The following is a 27,040-nucleotide window of genomic DNA, read 5'->3' on the forward strand; positions in this document are numbered from 1 at the left end:
ACTCACTGAACTGGGAGCAGAGTTAACCACTGGACTGTTAGGGAAGTCCCCATCTCTGACTTCACTTAGTATGATCATCTCTAGTTGGATCCATGTTGCTGCCAATGGCATGATTTCATTTTGTATGGCCGAGTATTTTCCACTGTACATATGTACATCTTTACCCAGCGATCTGTCGATGGTCATTCAGTTTGTTTCCATGTCTTGGCTATTGTGAGCAGTGCTGCAAGCATAGGGGTGTGTGTGCCCTTTTCAATGAGAGTCGAGTCTGGGCATGCGCCCGGGAGTAGGGTTGCTGGCGCAGTCACTTTGTGCTGTTGCACCGAGGGGCACGTCAGCCCCTGGCCGGCTGCGGCTCTCGGATCCAGTCCAGCAGCAGTCTGAGCAGCTGTGTCGCTGGGACGGCTCTGAGTGCTGACTGCCAACTCGGCGTCCCTGGCCCACAGCAGTTTCGGTTCTGTGGTGAAGGACTCAAGGCTCCGGTTCTGGTCTGGGAGACGTCACCAGTGAGCAGTGGGACTCTGCGTGCGATCACACCAGGGCATCTCCCCTACTGGGCTCCTGGGGCTGGAATCTGTCCTTGGTGTGGGGGGGAGTGTGTGGGGGGGAAGCACAGGACTTGGTCATCTGGTTTTGAGCACAATGCTGCTCTAAGTGGAGCCTTCTCTTCCGGGTTGAGGAATCCTTCAGCCACCCCGCACTGCGTGGGCCACTTGGGAAACTCCTCATTAAACCACAGCTGGCTGTCGTTACCCTTCTCTGGAACAACAGATAGGAAATCTTCCCATCCTCGTGCTGGGAACTATGATCTGAGGGGCCTCTGAGCACTGGTTGCCTGGTTCTGATCTGTTTCTGATAATCCCAGCTCTTTGAAAAGATAAGAAATGAGAGCTCTATGCCTCCTGTTATTCCCCTAGGGTGTCTTACAAAACTGGGGAATTTTCAGCTAGATCTCTATGAAAAGAAAGATGACTTCGGTGTAACACCACGTGGCCACAATGTTATTTAGACTTCCGGAGAAAAATGGCCATGATAAAACTCTTGACATTCTAATTGTTTCCTTTTTGCATATGCAGTTAGAGAAATCTGGCTTGATAGAATTTTTCAAAATTCCGACCCCGAGAGCAAAAGTTTTCCTAGGTACAAAGCCGAAATTGTAACTCCCATTTCCTTTAAATGCAAACACAGCTCACTCTGTCTGAGACTATGGTTTTAGCTTAATAGGTAGAACCTGAACTGAAAGGAAATGGAAAAGCCTTTTAAAATCAAGTGAAACTTATTTCAACTGCTATAAGTTAATGTGTTAAAACTACATGAGAAGCATTATCAAATGAGTGCTAAGCCCTAAGTAATACTGTATGGGTAAATGTCATTAAGTGTTCTAGAAACTATACCACTGTTATCAATCTTAACTGAATGGTATTGTTATCAATCTTAATTCTTGTTAACACATTACTGACTGGGGAATTTTTGCAGAAATGAATGCCTCTGGCCAGCAATTTGTTATGTAAGTGAATGTGGAAATATCTTTGATCAATAGTGTTCAGATAACAAAAGACGTATTGAAACGTCTCTGGTCAGTAAGTTGTTAAAATACTGTACGTCACAGCAACGTGGTTAGGCGTCTTTGTCAGCTGCACTGCGTATCCTTAACTGCGCCTCTTCAAGTCCCTTGTCATTCACAGGGGATACTTCACTGATGCTTTTGCAAAAATGCTTCATCTTTAAGAAGTCTCACAGAAAGGACTTTCTGGCAAGCACAAGATTCTGATAACTTCCAGATCATACTGCTGAACTGGGTGAGAAATTAATTCTAATGGAAACCCTGATGGTTTCATCAAACTGTTAACAAGATTAAGGATTAGTTACATGGGACTGAGTTAACTGATGAATATACTTATAACAGTTTTTAGTCTGTATCTTCTAGACATAAGGAAATCTTTTTAAAAAGTTAAATTTGATATTCCTCAGGAAGAATTCTGGCACAGTCGATATAAAAGAGCCTATACGACAATTACACTGAGGTAAATAATCAGGCCAAGTTTATCGAAACGACTTAACTTGGCAGTGTCAGTGGCTCACTCGTTTTCGACTCTTTGCAATCCCATGGACTGAAGTGTCCATGGAATTCTCCAGGCGAGAATACTGGAGTGGGTTGCCATTTCCCTCTCCAGACGATCTTCCTGACCCAGGGACTGAACCCAGGTGTTCTCCGTTGCAAGCAGATTCTTTACCGCCTGAGCCACAAAGGGTAATTTAGAGAGATTATGTTTTGATAACATACCTTTGTGGATACTGAGGCTTTGTATATGCTGAGGTTGTTGTATTAGATGACCTTGTTGTTATGTTATATTATAAAGCCTAAGTTTTAAAGGAATATTCCAAGCTTGTTTCTGAAGCTGATCACAGTAATCTGTCTTTGGATGAAGATCAGATGCCCCGTGATCCACAACCAGGAGATTATACATACTGGAAAAGACATCATTTATTCAGACTCTCTCCAACCTAAATGAAAGATCTGTCAGGTATCTAGTAGCTCATGCACAGTGGAAATGGAAAGAAACTGACTCTTGAATGAACTGTTTCCCACTTGAGGGCTTCTGCACTGGACTGGTCTAGAGAGAGGACTGCTGACCTCCAACAACGCTGACCCCAGGATGAGAAGAGAACCCAGTGTAGACAGCTGAGCCAGGAATCTGAGCCAGGTCTGTACGATCCACCGTAATTCAACTGAACTGTTCACCAATGGTCTCCCTCTCAAAACAGAAGGTTTTACTTCTAATCGTACTTCTGACTCCAATGTTCAAGACAGAAAATTCTCTTGTCAAGTTGAGTACTCATGACATTTATCACCACTTGCTTTTAACTCTACTCTAAAAGCATGTGTACGATGTTTGTGTGACAGTTTGGTATAAATGATAATGTATAGCCTATAAAATTAGCGCACCTGTGAGCTGGTTCACTATGTTTGATTAGTTTTTCTCATATTTAATATTTTTATATATTTAAATATAAATATATATAAAAGGAGGCCTAGCATTGAGGGACAAGTATTTTGAATCATCAGTGCTTTCTCCTGAAAGATTTACAAACAAAAGGAGGAAAATAATGGCAACTTTCACACCCCCAGGTATAGAGAAGTATTTTGCCTTATACAGGCTGTTCTAGTTCGTCAAACATACACTGCATACATCTACTTTAAAGAATGTATTTACAAAATCAAAATGACGTAACCGTAGTTCAGACATTCAGTATGGACCTGGGTGCCTATTACGGACATGGGTTCAGACATGTTCCTGCATTACTGAGAACCTGACCTTTCTGAACTGTATCAGACTCAAGGACACTCTCAGCTGCCATGAAGTGTCTCTGTTTAGGAATACAGGGAGTCCCCTACATATAAATGAGTTCCTAAGTCCAACAAAGTTAGTCTAGGTGCCCAACCGACACAGCCGCTCTACAGCACTGCGCTAGGTTCATGCTCTTCACACAATATAGAAACAGAAAAAACATTTTTAATCTTACAGTACAGTACCTTGAAAAGTACAGTCATACAACAGCTGGCATTGAGTGAGCAGCTAAGAAGAGTCACCGACAGGAGGAGGGAGACGGAGCTGAAGGATCGTCAGCAACAGGAGACGGAGGGCAGGTGCAGCTTCCCTCATGCCCCAGGTGGATGGAACACATTTACATCTTTCAAAGTTCAAAATGTGCAGGTTTGTATGTAGGGAGCTTACTGCAGTAATTAGCAAGACAGCTCAGGCTGTAGCTTCCCGGCAGAAGGTGCTAGATTCTTTCGGCAGAAAAGTACCAGATGATAAAACTGCTTTACATTTTAACCACAAAAGAGACATGCAGTGGCCCACAGCTCCTGTTATATATATATATATATATATATATATATATACATACACACACATATATATTTAAAAAAATAGCCCTGGAGAAGCTGAAACCCAAATAGAGTTAATTCAAAAGACTCCTTGGTTACAGAATTTATATAAAAATGACTCACCCCCAAAACTGATTTTCCTGGTTGCCATCTATAACAGACTCTGGGTATACGGCAGGTGCGTTTGGATCTCTATCCTCATTGTACTGTGTCTGATTTTCAAGCGTTTGTCCAGGTGCTGTGACAAAGCCATCAGAGAGGTAATGTTTTCATAATACAAAGTACTGGCACCAAGCAACTTGAGAATTCTTTTAAAAATGAAAAGAATTTGAAAATGAAAAGAAAGTCAATGCCTTTCTCCCACATTCTTGCACAAATTTAATTACAAATGAGAAAATGAAGACACAAAGGAAAGCAGTCAAGAAAGACAAATAATTCAGCCACAAACAAAGTCAAGGCCCTCCAGTTCCTCCTCACGGGCTATAAGTAGTGTCCTGAACCATACCCTTGAGTTGTTTTGCAGGTATTAAGATTTCCCACGAGGTGAAAGAAGTTACCTGCCTGCTGACCACCAGCAACGTAGACTCCAGACGGGCTGGAACCAGAAAGCTAAGAGTCCCCAGACATCACCCAGTTGCTCACCATCAACCAATCAGAATGGTGCATGAGCTGACGGCGCACCCTGTGCCCCTCTCCCTCGCAGTCTTTTGGGCTTTTGAGCACCAGCTGGCCTGTTCTCCTTGCTTGATGCCCTGCAGTGAACTTGGCTGTGGTAACACAAAGTACGGTGTCAGTCGCCTGGTTCTGCTGAGTGGATTGGGAGAGTGGATCCAAGCTTCCCGCTGGTAACAGAAAGCCTGCAAATCATTCAGCCTAAGGCACTAAAAGCCCACTGCACATCACCAGGAACTGCTGGAGGGCATCTCCCTGAGCAGCGTCTTCTGACATCCAGTAAAGGTAAAGACAAGCACCAGTCTAGTCACTGCCCACCTGCCTGGCACACATCTGCTGCGGAAGCTCCGAGCTCCTGGCTGGGGGCACCGGGCAGGGACTTGCCCGGAGTTCTCTGTCCCATCAGAGGCAGGGCCAGGACTCAATCCCAGGGCTCCAGGCTCGAAGCACGAGCTCTGACACACACACTTTGAGGGGACAAAGGAAACCAACAGTTCAAAGACAGGAGGACACAGAACTAACGGTCAGTCCCTAATGAAAGAGAAACACCACTTTCAAAACAGACAGTCAGGCTGTGTGCTAATTATGAGGGCTGACTTTCCATTTCAGCTTCCTGGGAAAGAAACTTCCTGTGACTTAAACTGTGGAAAGACAGACGTTATCACAGACGCCACATGGCTCAGGATGGAGCCAGGGAATCAAGAAACCTAAGATGTTTCCTCATTTCCCTTCACTCGAAACCACTATTTCCTTGATTATATCAAACTTTCTCTAGTGGCCCAGCGGGGTCCCCTGGGTCACCTGCTCTGGTCCAGCCCAGCCTGGCTCCTCTACCTGCTGACTTTCTATGACCAGCTGGTTTTCTGAAGTCCTCCTCACACGCCAGGTCTCTCTGCCGGCTCTGCCCCGGGTTCAGTCCCAGGTCTCCCTCTGCAGCTGCTGGGATGCGGGGAGAGGAGATAAGTCCTGGGGCGCAGTCTGCACCCTCAGCTGAAGGAAATGGAGGCCCCACGCCCTGCAGTGAGGGTTCCTTCCAGAGCCGAGGCCGTCTCCTGAGTCTGGGACCAGCCCGCTCCGTTGTGTCACGTCACAGCCTCTCTGCAGCTTCTGTAATTAGCATGTCACAGATCTGAACAAAATCTGGAGTTTTTCTGTTCTTTACTAAACATTCGTTTCACAGAAACCAGCGCCAAGCTCGTCACCGTCCACTTATGTGAGAGCAGGCCCCAGGTTCCCCCCTTTCAACAAGGACATTAACGGACCCCACTTGGCAGCGCCCTCGAGCGTCCAGGAGGCTAGTCCTCTCCCTGCTGGCTGAGTCCTGCCCGCAGTGGGGCTGAGAGTCTTCGGGAGCAGCTCCCACCGCGTCTCTCCATGAGGCTTTGGGAGGGCGTTCAGAGCCCCGGGCCAAGGATGGGCCAGGCTCAGACAGCTGCGGGGCCAGCCCCGTCATCGCCCCGTGATGAAGCTGGGTGCATCCTCCTCCTCGTCCTCCGTCCCAGATGCCTCCTCGGAGCCACTGGATGGCTGCTCCTGGGTCTCACTGGATGCTGCAATCACACGGCATTTGGATCAGCGATACACCCATCCACTCGGAGAATCGGGTTCCCTGAGAACGGACTCCTGGGGAAAACCCAGGCGCCAGCCGTCTCTGGACTGGACAACGAGGAGCCGGAGAGGTCCTCATGCCCGCCAACCCCCAAGGCCACCCTGGGAATAAACGGCCAGTCCCAGAACCGACCTACCACTGCTGGAGGGTGGACCTCATCCCTCTAAGAGGGTCCAGCCCACACGAGATCCTGACGCCCCAGAAATCGGGCCTCACTGCTTTATATGTGGTCCCCTCCCTAGTCCACTGTCTTGGCAAGGCAACGCCCCAAGCCGCCCTTTGCCATTGAATGAGAATGACTACACCTGCTCACGTCCCTGCTCTCGCCCCATCTGCAAAGGGACTTTCAAAAACCATGCAGCAGAGGGCCCCGGCCACAACAAACATGGCAGCTCCCAGCTCTTCCCACAGACCCAGAAAGCCTCCCGCCAACACTCCACGTGCGCCTCTGAGTCCCAGTGTCTTCCCTGGCGTGTCTGCCAGTTCCCACAGTGCCGCTGAGCAGACCAAGAGCAGAGCACCAAGACAACTTGTGCCCGCCTCCTCCTGCTCCCCCTCTTCTTGCAGCAGGGCAGTGGGCGAGAGCTGGGACGAGGCGGAGCCAGAGCCCACGGAGCCCGCAGCTGCCCTCCGGCTCCCTGAGGACGCCAGGTGGCCATCCATGGGCATGGTGGGCACCTCCTGCAGAAGTGTAGGAACTCAATCCAGCGCCCACAGGCACCCAGAGCTTGGTTACTGCTGTCATCTCATCAAAGGACCAAAGAGCTTCAAGGCCTGGGGGTGCCCAGGGCACAGCATTGCGGGGAGCGAGCTCCGCCTCTGGCAAAGGTCATGAGGAAGGAGGCTTGGCATACGCAAAGGCGGGATCAAGCCTCAGGAGTCTCCCTGGAAATTCTCGAGCAATGTACCCCCAAAACCAGAGTCTGCCTACTTTCTGCTTTGTGCTTTCACCTACACCTCTGACTTTACGGGGGGCTGTCCCCCACTACCTCTCTGAAAAAAGTTAGCTTACAGCTCCAGTTAATAATTCCTGGGTGTGACAGTGTTTAACCTACAAACTCCTTTGGAAATCCTCTAGCCTGCCTGAATAGGTTTTTCCGGCCACATGTGATTGTTCAGAGCCTCCCAACTGTGAGAGGCAGGAGATGTTCTAAACTGTGTAAACACAGATTCTTTTGAATAGTTAAAAGATTGATTAGAAATTGTATTCGTGAAGGGATTTTCACTTGTTGGGCCAATGTTTGCTGCTAAGTTTCCATATCCCTTACCTGCTGTGTCCCTGGCAGTGTATTGATTAATATAATTGGTGTAAGTAGTAGCTTTAATGTTTGTAACCTGGGACCCTTGAGTTAATTCTTTTTCTTGTTATAGCCCACCACACCTTTGCTCTGTAGGAATGCAACTTTATCTAATGCTTTTGGAGGGTGGCTCCTGACCAATCACCTTTAGAGAAAAATAAGTTTTCTGAAGAAAAGGTCTTAAAATGTTAACAGGCCTCCGGGCCAGAAGATGATGCAAATCACCTAAGCTTTTGCATATGATAAGTTTGCAGGAAGAAAGCCTGGCTTACTGCATGACTCTACCCCTTCCCCCATTATCCTCTATACATAACTTAAGGTATAAAAACTACTTTGGAAAATAAAGTGCGGGCCTTGTTCACCGAAACTTGGTCTCACCATGTCGTTCTTTCTCTTACCTTCTGGCTGAATTATTCAGCCTCTTTTCTCCACTGAATTTCCTCACTGAGCTATCCTTATTTCAGCCTCTTTTCTTCACTGAATTTTACTGAGCTATCCTTATTCTATTACTCTTTATATCCTTAATTAACATTTAATTAAGCAATTGTTTCCTGATCTTCGCCTACGCCGTCTCTCCTTCGAATACCCTGGATCAGCCGGGGCTGGTCCCCGGCACAGCACGGTCTATTATCCACCTTTACACCATTGGCTGGGACACTAAAGCGTATTCATGGCAAGGGGTTGAAATCATCCCTATGATTTAATTCCTTAGGATTTTCTTCCTCCTTAACCTCATGCTTTTGAACTGTGGTGTTAGAGAAGACTCTTGAGAGTCCCTTGGACTGCAAGGAGATCCAACCAGTCCATTCTGAAGGAGATCAGCCCTGGGATTTCTTTGAAAGGAATGATACTAAAGCTAAAACTCCAGTACTTTGGCCACCTCATGCAAAGAGTTGACTCATTGGAAAAGACTCTGATGCTGGGAGGGATTGGGGGCAGGAGGAGAAAGGGACGACAGAGGATGAGATGGCTAGATGGCATCACTGACTCGATGGACATGAGTTTGGGTGAACTTCAGGAGTTGGTGATGGACAGGGAGGTCTGGTGTGCTGCGATTCATGGAGTCACAAAGAGTCGGACACGACTGAGCGACTGATCTGAACTGAACCTCATGCCAACAAGAATGAGAAAGTACAAAATGATGAGCATGTTTTAGTGGCTAAGTGCCGGGAGCACCATGGGAAGTCCCACCCATGACAAAGGTCATGCGGAGAGGACCTGACAGGCAAAGGCAGATCAGGACTCGAGGGACTCCCTGGACCTGCTCGAGCATCTACCCTGAAACCAAAATCTGTCTGTCTACTGTTTACTATATTATGCTCTTCACCAACTCTTCTGACATCAATAGGGGGCTCTCCCTGACCACCTTTCTCTGGAAAAAGTCAACTTAGGGCTTTAGTTAATAAGTCTCCTGGGCATGATAGGAGTGTTTCAATTCAAACCCCTCTGATGGCTTTCTAGCTTGCCTGACAGGTTCATCCAGACTTGCAGCTACGCATATGATTGTTCACAACTCCCCAGCCTTGAAAGACACGGGAAGCCTAAAACATTCTAAAAATACAGAACCTTTTGAAGAGTTAAAAACTATTAGAGTAGGGCTGGTGTAGGATTTCATTGTTGAGCCAGTGCTTGCTGCCAAGTGCCCACGTCCCTTACCCACTGTGCACCTGGGAGTGCACTGGCTAACACAGTTGGAATGTAAGAAAAACAAGCAGCAGCCTTGGAATCAACCACATCAGACCTTTGAGCTAATTGGTTCTTTCTCTGTTGTAACTCACTGCACCTTTGCTCTATGAGAATGTAACTCTGTTTAGCACTTTCTGAGGCTGACATAGATGAGAAATATTAAAAAAAAAAAAAAACACAAGGGAAAATAAGTTTTCTGGTTGAGTAGCCTTTATCAAAAAAGGGTCATAAAATGTCCACAGGCCTCCAAGGCTGGAAGATAATGTACACAACATTGTTTATGGGAAAGGTATGCAGAAAAAATCCTGGTTTTGATAAAGACAAAAGAGATGTAATGTTTAGGCTGACTCTGTATGACTTTGCATCTTTCATTTCCTTCTATGTACAAGTCAAGGTATAAAAAGTTCCTTTTGAAAATAAAATTATGGGCCTCGCTCACCGAAGCTTGGTCTCCCCATGTCATTCTTTCTCTCTCTCTCTTTTCTCTCTCTTATCGCCGACGCTATCATCCTGAGGGTATCCCTGGATCCTGATTGGGCTGGACCCCAGCAGCTAAGATTTGCAGAACACGTATTACATGCCAGGCGCTGTGTGAAGTCTGTGCACGTCTGTACCCTCGTTTAATTCTAACAACGGTCTATGAGATGAGTAACGCTCCTCTATATCCATTTTACACATGAGGAATCAAGCTCAGAGAGCTTAAGTAATTTGCTAATTGAGGTCTCCCAATCGGTAAAACCAGGACCTAGGATTCCAACCTGGACTATGTGACTTTCAAGCCTCTGCCTACCTTGCCTGCAAAAATGCATAGGGAAATGGAGACGAAACTTGAGGTGACAGTCATAGAAAAGAACGAAATACAGCCCTTTGCAGCAACATGGACGGACTGAGGTGATCAATTGAGACAAACATCTACGGTATCACTTATATGTGTAATCTAAAAAACGACACAATGAACTCATTTACTAAACAGAGACAGACTCAGAGACTTAGAAAACAAACGTATGGTATGGGGAAGTGTCAGGGAGGGATCAATTACATACACACACTGCTACATGTAACAGATAATCAACAAGGACCTTCTGTACAGCGCAGAGAACTCGACTCAATACTCTGCAATGACCTATGTGAGGGCTTCCCCGATGGTGCAGTGGATAAGAATCTGCCTGCCAGTGCAGGGGACACAGGTCTGATCCCTGATCGGGGAGGATCCCACACGTCCCAGAGCAGCTAAGCCCTTTTGCCACAACTACTGAAGCCCGTGCACCTAGAGCCCCGCTCCACAGCATGAGAACCACTGCAATGGGAGGCCCCCTCACCACAGCTAGCGAAAGCCCACACAGAGCAAGCAGTCAGGGCAGCCGAGATAAACACATAACCTAGATGGGAAGAGAATCTGGAAAAGGATATACGTACAACTGAACCTCTGCTGTACACCCGACACTAACACAACATTGTGAAGCTACTACACCCCAATACGAAGTAAGAAAAACAAGGTGCAAGCAGTAACGGTGAGCACGCTGAATGGACAAGGAGAACGCGGCCCGTTCATGCAATGCAGGATTCGGCCTGAAAAGGGAAAAAGTTCTGACCGGGGGCTGCAACGGGGATGAACCCTGAGGACGCTACGCTGAGTCAAACGGGAGTCACAGGATGACGAATGCTCTATGATCTCTATTACAGGAGGTCCTGAGAGCACCAGATTCGGAGACGGAAGAGGAGACAGGTGGCTGCCAGGTGCTGGGAGGAGCAGGGAACGGGGAACTGCCGTTTCAAAACACAGGTTTTGTTTTACAAAATGAAGAGAGTTATGGGAGTAGATGACGGTGATAATGGTTGCATGACAACCTGAATGTATTTAGTACCACTGAACTGTACTGATGGTAAATCTTGTGTTGTGTGTATTTTCCAAAATTGTTAAAAAAAAAAAAAGGGAGGGGGGAGCTGGGAAGGGGAGAAAGAAAGAAAACACACGCTATGGACCAGACACATAGCTCTGAGCTCCCTGGACTCACTGAGCACTGGCCTGAGGTCATGGGCACTCAGTCTCCACCCTGAAGGCAAGGCGATCGGGGTCTGCCACGTGTACACATTCCCCATTTACCAGCCGGGGAGCTCTGCTCTAGGACCTGCGCTCCCAGGGTGCAGCTGCTGATTATTTGTTTTGTTCTGTAACTTAGTCATCACAGGTCGGCCTCAAGCCTGAGAACCACCAACCATATCCAAAGAGGTCTGAACAGGCAGGGCAAGTGCACAGACTTTCATCTTGAATTCTGATCTTAAAGGGACCGGACAGTTGGAGATGTCTTTGAGCTCACCGAGTAGACAGCATGAGCAAGGCTGTTGCTTCACCGAGTTGAAGAGATATATGGACAAGAAGTTATTGCTGAAATTAAATGGTGGCGGACATGTCCAAGGAATGCTGTGGGGATCTGATCATTTACGAATCTTGTGATAGATGAGCGTGGAGATGGCTGCTGGTGGGCAACAGAACCCTACTGGAGTGGTGGCAGCGTGAGGAGACATCATCCTGTCACAGTCTGGGATCCAGTACGAACGATGGCTGTGCTCATCAGGGATTCAACGGTGTCCACATGCCCCCCTCCCCTGCATTTCACTATAAAATTGGGTTGTGTACATTTTATTACTGAACACTTTTGTTAAACTTTTGTTAACTGTTGGAGGAAAAAACTGAGTAAAACACTCATTAATCTGGGTGTCTGGGGAATGTGGTGTCTGGATGCCCGAGACGCTGACTGGCTGAGGAGAGCTCAAAGCACCGCTTGTGGCTGACAAGCTCTAAACACAACTGGTTCCTGCACGCAGGAGACAAGCTGTCGGAGCCTAGAAGTATCTCTCGGAGATGAGAAACTTAGGGACTAAGACCCAGCGCAGTCGTTTGACTCTTCAACAAAATCATTTCATTCTCCAACGAAAAGAAATGGGATTCAGAGGAACGGCTGAATCCTAGGTTAGGGGCTGAAAATACATAAGACAAGTCTGGACTACCCTGTAGTACCAGGAAGCTGAGAAGTACTGTTGCAAACAAAACAAACCCCCCAAACTCCACCAATGACGGGAGTCTGTGAAAGGGACAGGTGCTGTATGAAAGAGCGCCCAGTGGGCAAAGCTGGAACAATCTGAGCAAGAAAATAAAGCAGTATCGGATTAAACTTAAGAGTAGAAAATAAGCACCTCAGAGTCCACAGTTACAAAGAAAATGAGGACCAGACAAATCCATGCATTATTTCAAACAGCTGATGCAGCGCCTCTGCCCTCGTGGAGGGGCTGCGGAACCCCACCCCTTATGTGTGGGTCGTGCAGGGTGACTTCTTCCCAAAGGGTACAGCGTGGGAAGGGGAAGCAAAGAGTCGCCGTCCAGTAGAGGACCCTGATGAAACTGCCTGAGGAGGGCATCAGGGGCAGGATCAACAGCGACAAGTCCTCCTGATAAGCATCCAGCCCTGATGAGAGAACGGAACCTTATCTCTGTGGTCTTCTTCCTCCAAATAACTAACTCATGAGAAAAACGCCAGACAAATCCCAACCGAGGGACATTCTACGGAACACATGACCCTTGAAACTCTCAAGGTCATCAAAACAAAGTCTGGGGAACTGTCAGAGCGCACAGGAGCCGAAGGCTACATGATGATTAAATGTGGTGTGACGCCCTGCATGGGATTCTGGAACAAGAAAAAGGCACTAGGTAAAAAGTAAGGAAACAGAGGGTATGGACTTTAGCTACTACGTGTATCGACTGGTTCATGAACTGTGATGAATGAACCACATTAACTTAAGATGTTAACAACAGGGGGAAGTGGGCACACGGGAATTCTTTGTACTATACGATCTTCGCAGTGTTTCTGTAAATCTAAAATCATTCTAAAACCAAGCTTGTTATTATTTTTCTTAAAAGACACTGCCTACCCTCAGGGAACTGAGGCTGCGACTGAATAAACACATTATGTGATTTAGCAGATGCCATAACCAAACCCTGTGGGAGCAAAGCAGGAGGCTGGGGTGGGGAGGGACAGTAGGGAAGGTCTTACAAGGAGAGGAAGGTGCAAGGTGAGAAGCTTTCTGGGCAGACGGGGAGTTGGGAGCACGAGAAAGAGCACAGAGGCCTGCGCAGGAGCAGAGCGGGGAGGACGGGACAGAAGCTCGGTGAGCAGGGGACACATGGAAGGGAGCCGAGGTCAGAGAACAAGGGCGGGGAGGCCGGAGAGGGTGGGCGTGCAGGGCTGCTGGCTAGGGCTCAAGCACAGTCACCTCGGGGGTCAGCACGAGGCCAGTGGGGACACACTGTCTGGGATTAGCTGCGTGCTCTGTGGGCGCCCACTACTGCCTGGTCCCTCAGGCCCCTCAACTGTAAGATGGGGATAGCTGTAGGGCTGCTGTGAGGATTCTGTTAATACCTGCAGAGCACTGAGAACTGGGGCTACAAAGTACATGTTCAATAATGCTAAGGACTGTTACAAGTAAGAGTGGGGCCGCTCAGTCCTGTCCGACTCTTTGTGACCCCATGGACTGGGGCCTGCCAGGCTCTTCCATCCATGGGATTTTTCCAGGCAAGAATACTGCAGTGGGTTGCCATTTCCTTCTCCAGGGGATCTTCCCAACCCAGGGATTGAGCCCGGGTCTCTGGTATTGCAGGCAGACTCCTTACTGTCTGAGCCATCAGGGAAGTGCAGGAGAACAAATGACAATCCAGCCTGTTTGAGAGAGAGCTTTGGAGGCTGTTCAGGGTGGGTGGGAAGAGCATGGAGGCTGCTACCACAGTCCTGCCAGATCTGGGTCTGTATTTTTGTAAGTTTTTTTTTAATATGGTAAAATGCACACCACTGCACATCGCTGATGGCTGTAAAAACTGGTACTACTTCTTTTTTTTTTTTGGTACTACTTCTTTGGAAAGAAACTGGCAATACATTTCAAGAGCCAAAAACTCTTTTTATATTCTGTGATCTAATAATTGCCACTGCTGGAATTTTACCCAGAAAGGGAAGGGAGACAGGTTCATATATTTACTAAAATATCTTCTAAAGAAGAGAAAAACTGGAATCAGTCTACTGTCTAACAAAGGGAAAGTGTTAGGTATATCATGGCATGTCACTTGCTGGATATGATCAGTCACTGAAAAAGTTATGAAGGACAAGAAGTGCTTATAATGTTAAATAAAGTAAGCAAAAGGGAACATGTTCATATACTACAATTATAACTACATATAGGTGGTATGTTCACATGGTGAGATTAAAACAAAACGGACAGGGATGTCCCCTGGTGGTCCAGTGGCTGGGAATCCGCCTTGCAATGCGGGGCACGCGGGTTTCATCCTTCGCTAGGGAACTAAGATCCCACATACCTCAGGGCAACTAAGACCAGCAATGCGACTGCTGAACCCGCCCGCGCTGCCATGAAGGATCCCGCACGTCGCAACTAAGACCCAACACAGTCAAACAAACATTTAAAAAGAAGAAGAAAATGGATAGAGAGAAAGGTGGTCCATTAGGATGGCGATACTTGACCTTCCCCATTATTCTTACACTACTGTTTACAGACGGTTTTACAGTCTAGGTATCTGAGATTTTATTCACAAGACTGTAAGAATACTAGGGAAAATGCCAGAGTATAATTGAGGCTGATGTTAACTTTAATAAAAGCAAAACAAACAAAAACCTAAGACAACAGATGAATGAACAGACTGGAAAAAAAAACCCCTCCTTGCACCATGGAATTATAAGAACATGGAATAATATCTGTGATACAATGAAATATGATAAGAGGACAGCTACAAATATGATAATTATGTAAATAAGTTTATATGATAAAAATTGAAATAAACGTCATGAAAATGTTAAAGTGATTTTTTTAAGTAAGAATTACGGATAATTTTTTATTTTTGACTTTTTTTCTTTCCTGCGTATTCTAAACATTTCTAAAGTGATGCTGTATTACCTTTACTCTCAGAAGACACAAACGTTACGCACGGTTTCCCAGTATAGACAGCAGGGGTGAGAACTGCGGCACTCAAACACTTCGATCCAAAACATAAACTGAGTGTCCTCCCAACACCAGATGCCAGCTGAAATAGGAGTCGTATTAACTGGGGACACTATCGTCCCTCTCCCCCATGGGGAAGACACTCGGCAAAGGTCTGGAGACATTTCTTTTTGTTAGTGACGGAGGGGAGGGCGGGCGCTGCTGGCATCTGGGGGTAGAAGCCAGGATGCTCTTAATTATCCTACAGGGAACAGGACACCGTCCCTCAGAGCATCTGGCCGAGTGTCCACAGTGCTGAGGCCGATAGACTGCCCCTCCCACCCCAGTTCTGAAGTAATCATGACAGGTTCAGTGAACATCTGTCTCTCAATAATGTTAAAGAAATAGAAAAAAATTTTTTTCTCCTTTTGCAGAGAAGTCTGTTAACCTTCATTTATAATGTACAGTAGTATTACCTTTATCATGTTGTATATTTATTGTGTAACCAGAAGTTTGTTCCTTTTGACTACCTTCATCTAATTTCCCTTTCTCCCGACCTCTGCAGCCTCAGATCTGATCTATTTTTCCAGGAATGTTTTTGAAGTATCCTGGTATACAACAGTGATTCACTATTTCTGTATGTTTCAAAACAATCACCACGATAAGTCCAGCTGTCATCTGACACCATACAAAGATATTAACGTTATCTTTGTTAAGATATTTAGCTCTTGCACATTCCCCACACTATGCATTTCACAGCTGTGACTCATTTATTTTGTAAGTGAACGTCTATACCACTTCATCTCCCTCACCTGCTTCTCCCCCCACCCCAACCCTGGAGAAACTGCCCTTGAGGTACTTAGTAACACATCACCTTAAGGTTTCTGTGGTAGGTGAGCCAGTCTCATGATTAACACTGGTGTTAGAATATATTGTTTGGGGATTGGGCTTTAATAATCCAGACTGGCTTAACGCCATCCTGTGGTATCATTCTGACAACTCTCACTTCACTGAACCGGCACGGACAACAAGCCGGGATATTTCCTTTCCAGCAACAGAACCGGAACTCCTAGCCAGCTGCCCCTCACCACTGATTGGAGAGGAGCCAAGAAGCTCAAGTGCTTCAGCGCCAAGTCCATCAAGAACCCAGAGGCGCACTGAGGCCACCTTGTGGCGGAACTGAGTATCACCACATTAGATTTATTAATTCCAACCACCTAGAAATCCTCCTTTCCCGCTCAGAAAATGAAAAATAAGCAAGGAACTGAGAGGTGCAGGAAAGGCACACAACCCCCTTTAGGAAGTTATCCCCAGAACACTCTGCCTGCTCGTTTGGTGAGAAGCATATACAGCCATGCATTATTACTCATCATTTCAAAAATATGTACAGGTGAGAACTGCACAGGAAGAGTGGGGCTCATGTATCATAACAATGAGTTTCAAGCCTGACTGCGGCCCACGGCCTACCTAGAAACCGAAAAGAAAATTTCACTAAATAGTTACTCCAGGATGTGAGGCATTCTGATGTTTTCTAGTCTGTGGTATGCTTGTTTGAAAAAAAAAATATATAAAATCTGTAACTTCTAAGCTAACTTCACGCCCCAGTAAGTAAAGGATCACAACCCTCAGCCTGAAAAAACACTGCACTACTACGATGCGACGTGGTGAAAACACTTATCCTTTTGATAGAAGGGAAGCTCAGGACAGGGGAGACCCAGGGCCATTTTAATCAGGGCAGACACCCTGGGTGCACTCGTTCACCTCTGAGACTCCTCACAGCCTCGGGCAAATGAAAGAAAAGGGACTGGAAACTGCGGTAACATGAACCTAAGGGGAGCACGCCGCGAGAAAAGGGGGTTTAAGAAATCTCAGGTCTGGGACACTGCCACCTCTCTCCAATTCTACAACTGATTACTAAAAAGTTACTCTGATTTTGCAGACCCATCACAGGTTCAATAAATACAAACTCAGAGCAAAGTAACCTCAGTTTCTTGCTCTGAAAGGGTTCTTGGATTTACAGGGGAGGGACCCCCTCCCCCCGACCACCCCCCCCCCAAAGATGGTGTATCTTCATTACAGCAAGGTATGCGGCAAAGATACCACGTTGTGGATTTTAGATCTAGGGAGAGCTTATCATTTTACATTTTAAGGGGGGGAAAAATCTGCTCAAAGAGATGCTTGAGGTCAAGGTGAGCCGGAGAGAGCGCTGAGCTAAGACCCTACAGATGCCGTGCTTACTCCATGACCTTGAGGACCTCTCAGTTTCCTATCTCACCTCTGTGGGTCAGATCAAAGAAGAGGGAATCTGGCTGATTCTTGGCAGGAGAATAACAATGGCACCCCACTCCGGTATTCTTGCCTGGAAAATCCCATGGACGGAGGGGCCTGGTGGGCTGCAGTCCACGGGGTTGCTAAGAAGTCGGACACAACTGAGCGACTTCACTTTCACTTTTCACTTTCATGCACTGGAGAAGGAAATGGCAACCCACTCCAGTGTTCTTGCCTGGGGAATCCCAGGGATGGCAGAGCCTGGTGGGCTGCCGTCTATGGGGTCGCACAGAGTCGGACATGACTGACGCGACTTAGCAGCATCAGCAGCGTTTCAGTGAACAGGTCCATGCCAGCCTAGATGGAGCTCCCTGGCCCAGTGTGGCTGGCTCAGCATTTTTACCAATGACAGAAAGGAGGCATGTTTATGAAACCTATCCATCACAACACCAGAAAGACATGGTAACATGCTGAATCCCAGAATCAGAATTCAAAACGACTGTGGAGACCTGAACCAACAGAGCCTGTAACACGAAGCTGAAATGTGCAAGAGCTAAATGTCAAGTCCTGTAAGTGGATTCAAAAAACCAAATAGGGCTTCCGTGGTGGTTTAGCAGTTAAGAGTCCGCCCTGCCTGCAGGGAACACTGGTTAGATCCCTGGTCCAGGAAGACAACACACGCTGCAGAGCAGCTAAGCTCATGTACCACAACTCCCGAGCCTGTGCTCCGGAGCCTGGGAGACGCAACTGCCGAGCCCGCGCACCGTAAGAGAAGCCACCGCGGTGAGAAGCCTGTGCACCACAACTGGAGAGCCATCCCCACTGACTGCAGCTGAAGAAAGCTCATGCACAGCAACGAAGACCCAGCACAACCAAAAAAGAAAAAAAACCACACTCCCCAAAACAAATGGAGGGTGGGTTCCAGGTAACGCAGAGCAAGCACATTTGACTGTTTCTCCACTGAACACTGCTTATAGCACCAGGACAGAAGGCATGGACTCTGAAAGATAAGCAGAACGGGAGAAGAGACAGGAATACAAAGTACCACTGGAACAGTACTGCATTTCCTGTTTTTTTCTTTCTACTCTCCAGTATCCCTCGGCCTGGACTCGGGGCGACCCAATACACAGAAGCGGAGACTGGGCACAGACAGTTTGGAGAGAAGCCTTCGACTTCCGGTTCAAGGAGTAAGAAAGTGGGTTCCCAATGTTCAGAGGGAGGGGAAACGCTTCTGTCTTTTCTCTCTGCCAGCATCAGGAGGGCCGCAGTGACTGTAGGGGCAGTGGGGGCTTGCTGCACAAAACCTGGAAGGAGGGGAGCCTTTCTCTCTGACTGGGGAGCCATGGTCCTGAGATGGCCAGGCAAACTGTTACTTTTCTTCCTCGTCCGCCCACCACAGCCCTGGATGCAGGGGCAAGTGTACGGAGCGTGTGGCAGAGTAGGTACCTAGAGCTCTGACTTTCTGGCTGGAGATCTGAAAAGGGGAGCTCCAGGAAACCAGGAACTACTGGGGAGGTCACAGAGAGATTAGAAGAGACACCATAAAGTCGTTCACGGACTCCTGGGGCCGCCCTGACGGCACATGCCTGGATCTGCCCTAATCATGCTGAGCACTTTGAGAACCGAACTCAACTCAACCCTGACTGGCCACTGGGTGGCACCCGCAGGACACGTCTGGAGAGCACAGCAAAAGCTTTCAAAACCCTGGTTCCTAGAGCCACAATCTACAGGAGGCCGATTAGAACCTGTGTCCTGAACACAACCAGGATGACTGTCTGCTAAAACAAACATCAGCAAGATCAGAGTCTCATGAGATTCAAAATGTCCAGGAGCCACAGAAAATTACTCAGTATGTGGAGAATCAGGAAAATCTCAACTTGCACGGGGAAAGACAATCAACAAATGCTAATGTCAAGATAACCCAGATATTGGAACTACCAAACACTTCAAAGTAGCTATTGAAATATTTTTCCAGGAAGAATGAAGAATCTTGAAACAAATGGAAAGATAGAAAATTTCAGCAAAGAAAAAGTAATAAAGAATTGAATGGAAACAAAAACTTTTCTGAAAAACATAATTCACTAGATTGACTCAATAGTGGATTGGAAATGACACAGGGAAGAGACAGCTCAAGGTCAGATCAACAGGAATTATCCAATATGAACAAAGCAAAAAAAAAAGGCTGGAAAAAAATTCCAAATTTGACAAAGACACGTGCTTACCAATGATTCATGTAGCTCAGTGAACTCCAAACGCAACTCCAGGACAAACCCAAGGAAATCCATGTGCAAACCCATTGTAATCAAATTCCTGACACCTAAAGATCTTGAAAGCAGCCAGGGAAAAACAATGATAGGAAAACAATCTGAATAACTACTTTTTTTTTTTTTTAATTAGAAATGGAGGCCAGAGGAAATGGAGCAGCATTTCAAAAGTACTGAAATAAACATCTGCCAACCCAATATTCTTATCCTGTGAGAATGTCCCCAGGGGAACAAGGGTGAAACAAAGCCAGACACCTATGAAGAACAGCTGAGATAATTCAGCCAGCAGACCTATTCTCACTGAATGACTTACAGGGAGTTCTTCTTAGAGAAGGGAAAGAAGACAGAAAGACAGACTGACAGAAAGAAGTCTGGAACGTGAGGAACAAAGAAAAAAGCAACAGAAATGCTATCTGGTCACTATTCAAGAGTATTCTCCTCTTGAGTCTGAAATATATTTGATGATTGAAAATAAAAGGTAGTAATAAAAATAGCTCTGCTTCATAAAAACAGAACTACTGCATGACCAGCAATTTCACTCCTGGGTATTTATCTGAAGAAAATGAAAACACTAGTTCAAAACGATACATGCGTCCCAACGTTCAATGTAGCATTATTTACAAAGCCAAGATATGGAAGCAACCTAGGTGTCCACTGACAGATGAAGAAGAAGATGTGTGCATGCGTGTGCACATGAGCACACACACATATGCACACCACAAGCAACCTAGGTGTCCACTGACAGATGAATAAAGATGTGTGCATGTGCGCGCTCAGAGAGAGAGAGAAAAAGAGAGGGGGAGACAGAGAGAGAGAGAGAGAGAGAGAGAGAGAGAGAGAGAGAGAGATTACTCAGCCATAAGAAAGGAATGAAATTTTGCCACTTGCAAGAACATGGAAGAACCTAGAGGGTATTATGCTAAGTGAAATAAGTCAGACGAAGACAGACAAATACTGCATGTTTTCACTTATATGTAGAATCTAAAAATCTGCTTAAACCAGAAACAGACTCCATTGATCCAGAGAAAAAACTAGTGGATGCCAGAGGGGAGGAGGATGGAGGAAAGGGCAAGACAGGTGAAGGGATGCAAAGAGGTACAAACGGTCAGTTCCATAATAAGTCAGTCACAGGGATGCAATGTATGGCATGGGAAATACAACCAAAGATGATATAATAACTATGGTGCAAAACCTATGGTGATACCAAGTCACAATGTTGCACACCTGAAACTGAAATAGTACTGTAATCAACTACATGTCAACTTAAAAGAAAGTAAGGTTATCTGAAGGGCTTTTCAGTGTATGGAGATAGAATACCTAAGACAACTGTAATATAGGGATTAAAGGTATCTATGTGATGAAAAATATCTACATTCTACTTAAAGTGGTGAAATGCTGGTTTTAAGTAGACTGTGAAAGCAGAATGAATAGAGTCAGCTCTAGAGGAAAAACTAAAAGGGTGTAGAAAGGGAAATAGTTAGAAACACGAGAGACAGAATAACGTTCAAGTAGATCCAAAAGATGGCAGGAGAAACAGAAACAAACAAAGAGAACTAAAGCGGCAGCCCTAAAATCAAACATTATCAGAAAGACAGAGACTGTCAGAATGGATGAAAACATGACCCACATATCTGATATCTACAGGAAACATATTTCAAATACAGGCAGGTTAAAATTTAGAGAGATGGTAGCACTTTCAGAAGGGACCTCTTAAAATCTGCTCCTCCATAAAAGTAGCAGTGTTGTTGAGAACACTGACAACAATCGTCAGAATCAACCTTTCAGAACTCTAGAAATGTTCCCTGGATGGTTTGATTAAAAAATGGTTGAATTTTGGTAAGAACAGCAAGCTTTGTGGTTGTTTTAACTTGTCCTGTTCCCTACTCCTTCTCCCCAGATCCAAGGAAGCCGCTCAATCAACAGCCTCCTAATCGCAGTAGCTGTGAAAAGCCACGAGTAGCCCCTGGTGGGAGTTCCTCCAAAGTCCCATACCCAGAGCACTGTCCCTATCTGACCTGTCTGGCAGCTCCCTGGAAACTTCCACTCCCGAGGCTTGCTTTATTCAAACTGACTCAGTGAGAACAGCCTTTCCCCAAGGTATTTGTCAGAAACCATCAGTGGCTACTGTTTAACATCACAGCTGCCAGAGGCAGTGGTAACAGTTGAAACAAACAAGAAACGGACCAAAAGTGAGAGGGAAGGCTGGTAATCTACAAGGCTACATGCGTGTGCACAGCTGTGCACAAGTCTCAGACAGACAAGCGACGGCCCTAATCTCACCTCTGGCTAACCTTGAGGCTCTGTGCAAGGGGGTGGAGGCTAAGGCAAAGCTGCAAACTGCCTGCCAGAAAGCTGAAGACATGCTCCACCACACACAGCACAGGCCCTTGGCAAGGATCAGGAGACTTACTGGTTCAAAGCATTTCAGGAAATCTCTAATATTCAGCTGACCACTAAGCTAACCTAGCAAAGACTTTAGCTGCCACACACAACAAAGAATATAAGCTTTGTTAGTAGTTAGAGAGTTAGTTCAGGAAACTCACTGAACACATAAATAGCAGTAAAGACAACAAGTCCTGGGGGGGGAAGGCCAGATTACCCAGAGCCAAGGAGACCTTTCTATGTCTCAATGTATTGGGGTCCAAGCCATAGTACCTTCTTCAACAGAACATGAGACGGGCACCTGTGCCCAACCCTCCTGGCCTCGGACCAAGTACGCCCACATTCCTCTGTGCGTAGGGGCTGGGGAAGGACGGGACTGATGAGGCGGTTTATTTGAGGGATGAGGTCTGAGCCATCACATTTTGGCACTGTAAAATAATTTCCTCTCAGAAATGGTGGGCAGCAGGCTAAAATCATGTCACATATAGTGCGTCACATGGTGGTGACTTAGTCACTAACTTGTCTGACTCTGTGACCCCATGGGCTGTGCCCCAACAGGCTCCTCTGTCCATGGGACTTTCCAGGCAAGAATACTGGAGCGGGTTGCCATTTCCTTCTCCAGGGGATCTTCCCCACCTGGGGACTGAACCTGGGTCTCCCGCATTGCAGGCAGACGCTTAATGAACTGAGCCTCCAGGGAAGCCCATCGTAGTACATTTACAACTCATAAGAAAACGGGTCCTAGAGGGGCTGATATTTCAGTATGTCAACGCAGGTCTGATTTTATCTTGAGAACAAACATCACAACTGTCCAATCAGGAAACGTGTCTAGTCAATCATAGTAGAGCCCCCAATTCAGTCATGTGGTGATGAGTTGTCATTTTCTGGGTCTCTTAGCCTCCTTGATCCTTCCCATCTGGGACCTCTCTCTGATTCTCAGCCCAGGGGCTCCAAAAGGAGTGACTGACACCGCTGGCCTTGTGATGGGTTCAGAAGTAGGCAGGACTGTGGAATACTGACACGTTACTCGCCCCCTATTACTCCTTGTAACAAAACCTCAAGTCTGTCTAGGGTGGCAATGTACCATCCATCCAGTGATGGATCACGATAGGTTAAGGATAGTTGTGACAGTTCTGTTTTCTATTCATCTAGCCTGATGACATCAAGTGACCTGGTACTGACCAATGAGATATAAATAATACCTGATGGGCACTTCTGGGGGATCAGATGCTCTCCAGTTACAAAAACAAAACCAGACAAGTGCCACTTCTTTTCCCTCTTCTTTCTGCTTTAAACCTAAGTATGATCCCAGGAACTGCAGCAGCCACCTCATGCCCCAGGATCAAGGACAAAAGAATGGCAGAGATGCTGAACTTGACACTACTGACCTGCTCAACCACACTACCACCAGATTTCTTGCTATGTGAGAAAAAATAACTCCTCTTTGCTTAACTACTGCTAGTTGAGTTTTCTATTTCTTGTAGCCAAAAGCATTCTTAACTGACTTGCCAAATGACTCAATGAGAGCCAGAGAGACACAAAAACACTTTTGCTGGAGACACCCCCTCAGTCTTTCCTACTGGACAAGAATGAGCCAGGGTGCAGCCTGGAGCAGCCACAGCTACCTTAAAACCATCAGGAGGAAATGAGCCCCCCTGAGGACGGGGAGCCAGGGGACAGAAGGAGATAGTAAATGCCAGTAACATCAGCGCTCCTTTACAAGCCAGGCCTGAAAGGAGGTCTGTCCTGGACTAAACACGAGCCAGTATCTTTCCTGTTTTGCTTAAACCAGCTTGCCTTTCTGACACTTGAAAACTAAATGAGTCAAAACTAACAGAAACAAGCCCTCATCTCTTCAGAGGCCAGCTGACCAGCTCCAAACTCTAAAACCTCAGTCTTGACAGGTCAATCACCGTGATCAATGCTGAAAAGGGCCACAAAAGGAAAGGGGGCACCACTCACCTTCACTTTGCTTCTTCTGTTCAAGTTTCATCTTCTTTGCCAGTAATTTCTTCTCTTTCAACTTCTGGCTACAAATGTAAAACAAATACATGAATTCTTTAACCACCCATTTTCTATTTTAGAGACTAAACATCTATTTATGGAAGCTTCAGGACTTAGACCCTACACAAATGCTACAATAAAATGAAGGAAGTACGTCATCATGACTCTGCTACTCCAACATCACCAGCCTGTGTCCTTCATGAATCAAGATCAAATTCTTTGCAGTCCTGAGGTGATTAAAGCAATCCAGAGATACTGCTACCAGCGATACTTTTTCATTCCAAGATATTTAGGGACTACTTTTAGAATCCTGCTCACCTGTCTAACAGTTGAGGGAGCGTTTATTAAAATACAGACACACATGCAGCCTGTATGTAGTCACTTAGGGGGGTTACAGGCCCTCCTTTCGGGGAGAGGCTAACTGTGAAGTTTGCTCATAGCAACTTACTAAACCTTTCATTAAAATACAGACATAGAGGAGACACAGAAATCCATGCCATCACTGAAGTGCTGACCCCCAAGCCTTGGAAAATCTGTAGCAAGCTGGGGGTGGGGGGCAGTAAATGAACTGATCTCTCCCCAGGAAGAAAAGTCATTTCTCTACTGGGGTGCTCCACTGTAGGTTTTAACACCCAAGACCTCAACAGGCCATACAGGTAAACTTTTGACCACAAGAAGGATTTGTTCGCCAACCATCTATTTTTACACTTCCTGCCCTAAGTCTCACTAGCTATGAGATGCCACAAAGCTCTCACCGCTTTTTCCGACGCTTTGCAGTCTGCTCCTCTGCAGCAATTTTATTCCTTTCCAGCCTCTTCTGAAACTCTGCATCCAATTTTTGCTGCAAAAAACCACATCACTTAGACAAACTCTGGCGTGGCATGAAAACTCTACAAGTCACACCACTGGGGGTGCTATAGGCACAGCCAGATCTCTGGGGCCACTTTAAGAAGTTGCCCAACAGGCGGGGCAGGAAATCAACATACAGGTCTCTGACGCTGAAGCGACTCAGCTCATTAAGATACCACTCATGCACAAGTAAACGAAGAGACAGAGCATGAGGGAGCACACGAAGCGTCTTGAGGGCAGAGGCGGCACTACCGGCTCTTCTCCACTAGGGCCTCGGAAAATGTTATACTGTGGTTTAAAATAAATATGTATTTGATTTTTGTCTACTTTTTGGACACATAGCTCCTAAAACTCTTATAAATTTCCTATTTAAGAGCCACAGGGGGATCTTTTACGATAATTAGTTTTGTTGCCAGTTTCTTCCTTAACTCCAGATATAAAGCTCTAGAAATAAAGACGAAATGGGTATTTTTTGTTATTTATAACCAGCCCCTTTCAACTACAGGAGTGTATGAGTGACTCTGGAAAAGCCCCTAAGAACAAGGCTGGTTGCCACGGGAACTTTCTGCCCGCCTCCTTGACCTTCAGGGAGTGGAGAGGGGCTGAAGCTTGAACGAATCACCAGTGGCCAAATGATTTAACCATGTCCACGTAGTGAAGCCTCCAATCCCAAAGGGTGTGTATGGAGAGTTCCTGAGCTGGTGAGGGCATGGGGGTGCAGGGCTTCCACTCTTTCTCCCTGCACCTTCTTCCACTGGCTCTCCCTGAGCTCCAGTCTTCCATAATACACTGGAAACTAGTGAGTGAGAGGCTTCACTGAGTTCTGTCAGCCTCTCTAAGCAAATTAATGGAGCCTTGAGGAGGGGGTCATGGAAGCCTGACTTACAGCCAGTGGGCCAGAAGCACAGACGACGACGGAGACGTGCAGCAGGCCTCTGAAGCTGTGGGTGGGAGGCAGTCTTGTAGGACTGAGTCCTCCTTTTGAGATCTGAAGTCACCTCCACGTAGGCAGTGTGCGAACAGTTACACTGTAGGACACGCGCCTGGTGCCACAGAACCGCTTGGTGTGGGGGAAATTCCCATAGATTCGGTGACTAGAAGTGTCAGAAATGTACTAAGAGTACTCAGAGTAAGGAGACACACAAGAGTGTGTTTTTCCTTCAGAGACAGTAACCAGAGTTCACCAGGTGGAGTGGCCAGAGGGCTGGGACCATGGAACTTTTAAGTCCTGACTACTTACAGTTATTAACGGACAGATTATAAGGCAGATAACATGTACTGCCATTACTTATACATACATGTGCTACGTATGTATATGTGACTACATATATACGTACATATATCCACCTCTTGTATTATTTCTTCCTAGCAGCTATACCTGTTTCTAAGCCTCAGTTTCTACATCTATAAAATGGGGGCATAGTAATTCTTCCTTTTCTGAGCCTTTAGGAAGAACAATGAACTGCAATAACCTACAGGAAAACACTATAAAGATATCTTCTGATAAAAGAGTGTCACCTCTACTTCTGGTAGTTTTGGCCATAAAGGTTGGGGCGGGGGAGGGCGAGGGTGTTCAAAAAGGGAGCTGGCAGAGGAAGAAGTGGCTTCATCACCTCTGCTGGTCTGAACTGCCAGGCTGGGTGGTTCTGCTGAGACTGATGCAGAAACTGAGCAGAATTATGAAATAAACAGAAATGTCTCCTTCCAAGAAAGGATCAGCGTCTTTTTTTCCGTCCGTGCTATGCAGCTTGTGTGATCTCAGTGCCCCAACCAGGGGCTGAACCTGTGGCCCTTGGCACTGAAAGTTCAAGTCTACTAAGCTTGATTCACTGCAATGCCAGGGAATTCCCAGGACTTAACTTCAATTCGAGTTCAACGAGAAAGCAAGGCCTTCGAGCTAAAAGCGCTTGGTCTGTTTAGAAGCTGAGCTGTGAATGTCTGAAGCAGCTGCACTTTCCAAGGGACCAAGACAGAGCCCCCACTGGCTGCTGGCCCTGGTGAGGCTCCAGCAGGAGTCAGATGTGCTCTGTCCATAGTGGGGACACTCTTCTCAGTCATGTGGAAGGTAAGGATTCTCTTGCATCTCTCTTTCCTTCTAATCTTAGAGCCTGTCCTTCACCATGTGAAAATAAGTTTGCAA

General features: G+C 46.5%; 2 protein-coding genes across 4 annotated transcripts in view; one reads left to right on the forward strand and one right to left on the reverse strand.

The window, feature by feature from the left end:
* LOC104970450 (basic salivary proline-rich protein 1) overlaps positions 1 to 9,600 on the forward strand; it is a 30,575-nt gene extending 20,975 nt beyond the window's left edge. The window contains exons 2-4 of one of the 2 annotated variants that reach the window (XM_059881594.1): positions 1,686 to 1,799; positions 2,596 to 2,705; positions 3,528 to 9,600. The gene's annotated coding sequence lies outside the window, so the exon portion shown is untranslated. Of the gene's footprint in view, positions 1 to 1,685; positions 2,706 to 3,527 lie in introns of both variants that reach the window. The other variant, XM_059881593.1, reaches the window with a different exon arrangement.
* PRKRIP1 (PRKR interacting protein 1) overlaps positions 1 to 27,040 on the reverse strand; it is a 37,458-nt gene that overhangs the window by 5,419 nt on the left and 4,999 nt on the right. Inside the window, 3 exon segments of one of the 2 annotated variants that reach the window (NM_001079641.2) lie at positions 5,706 to 6,114; positions 24,010 to 24,077; positions 24,807 to 24,892. In NM_001079641.2, coding sequence (NP_001073109.1) covers positions 6,014 to 6,114; positions 24,010 to 24,077; positions 24,807 to 24,892 — 255 coding nt within the window. In that variant the 3' untranslated portion in view covers positions 5,706 to 6,013. 2 annotated transcript variants of the gene reach the window in all.

This window comes from Bos taurus, chromosome 25, assembly GCF_002263795.3.
Source record: "Bos taurus isolate L1 Dominette 01449 registration number 42190680 breed Hereford chromosome 25, ARS-UCD2.0, whole genome shotgun sequence".
Classification (NCBI taxonomy): domain Eukaryota; kingdom Metazoa; phylum Chordata; class Mammalia; order Artiodactyla; family Bovidae; genus Bos; species Bos taurus.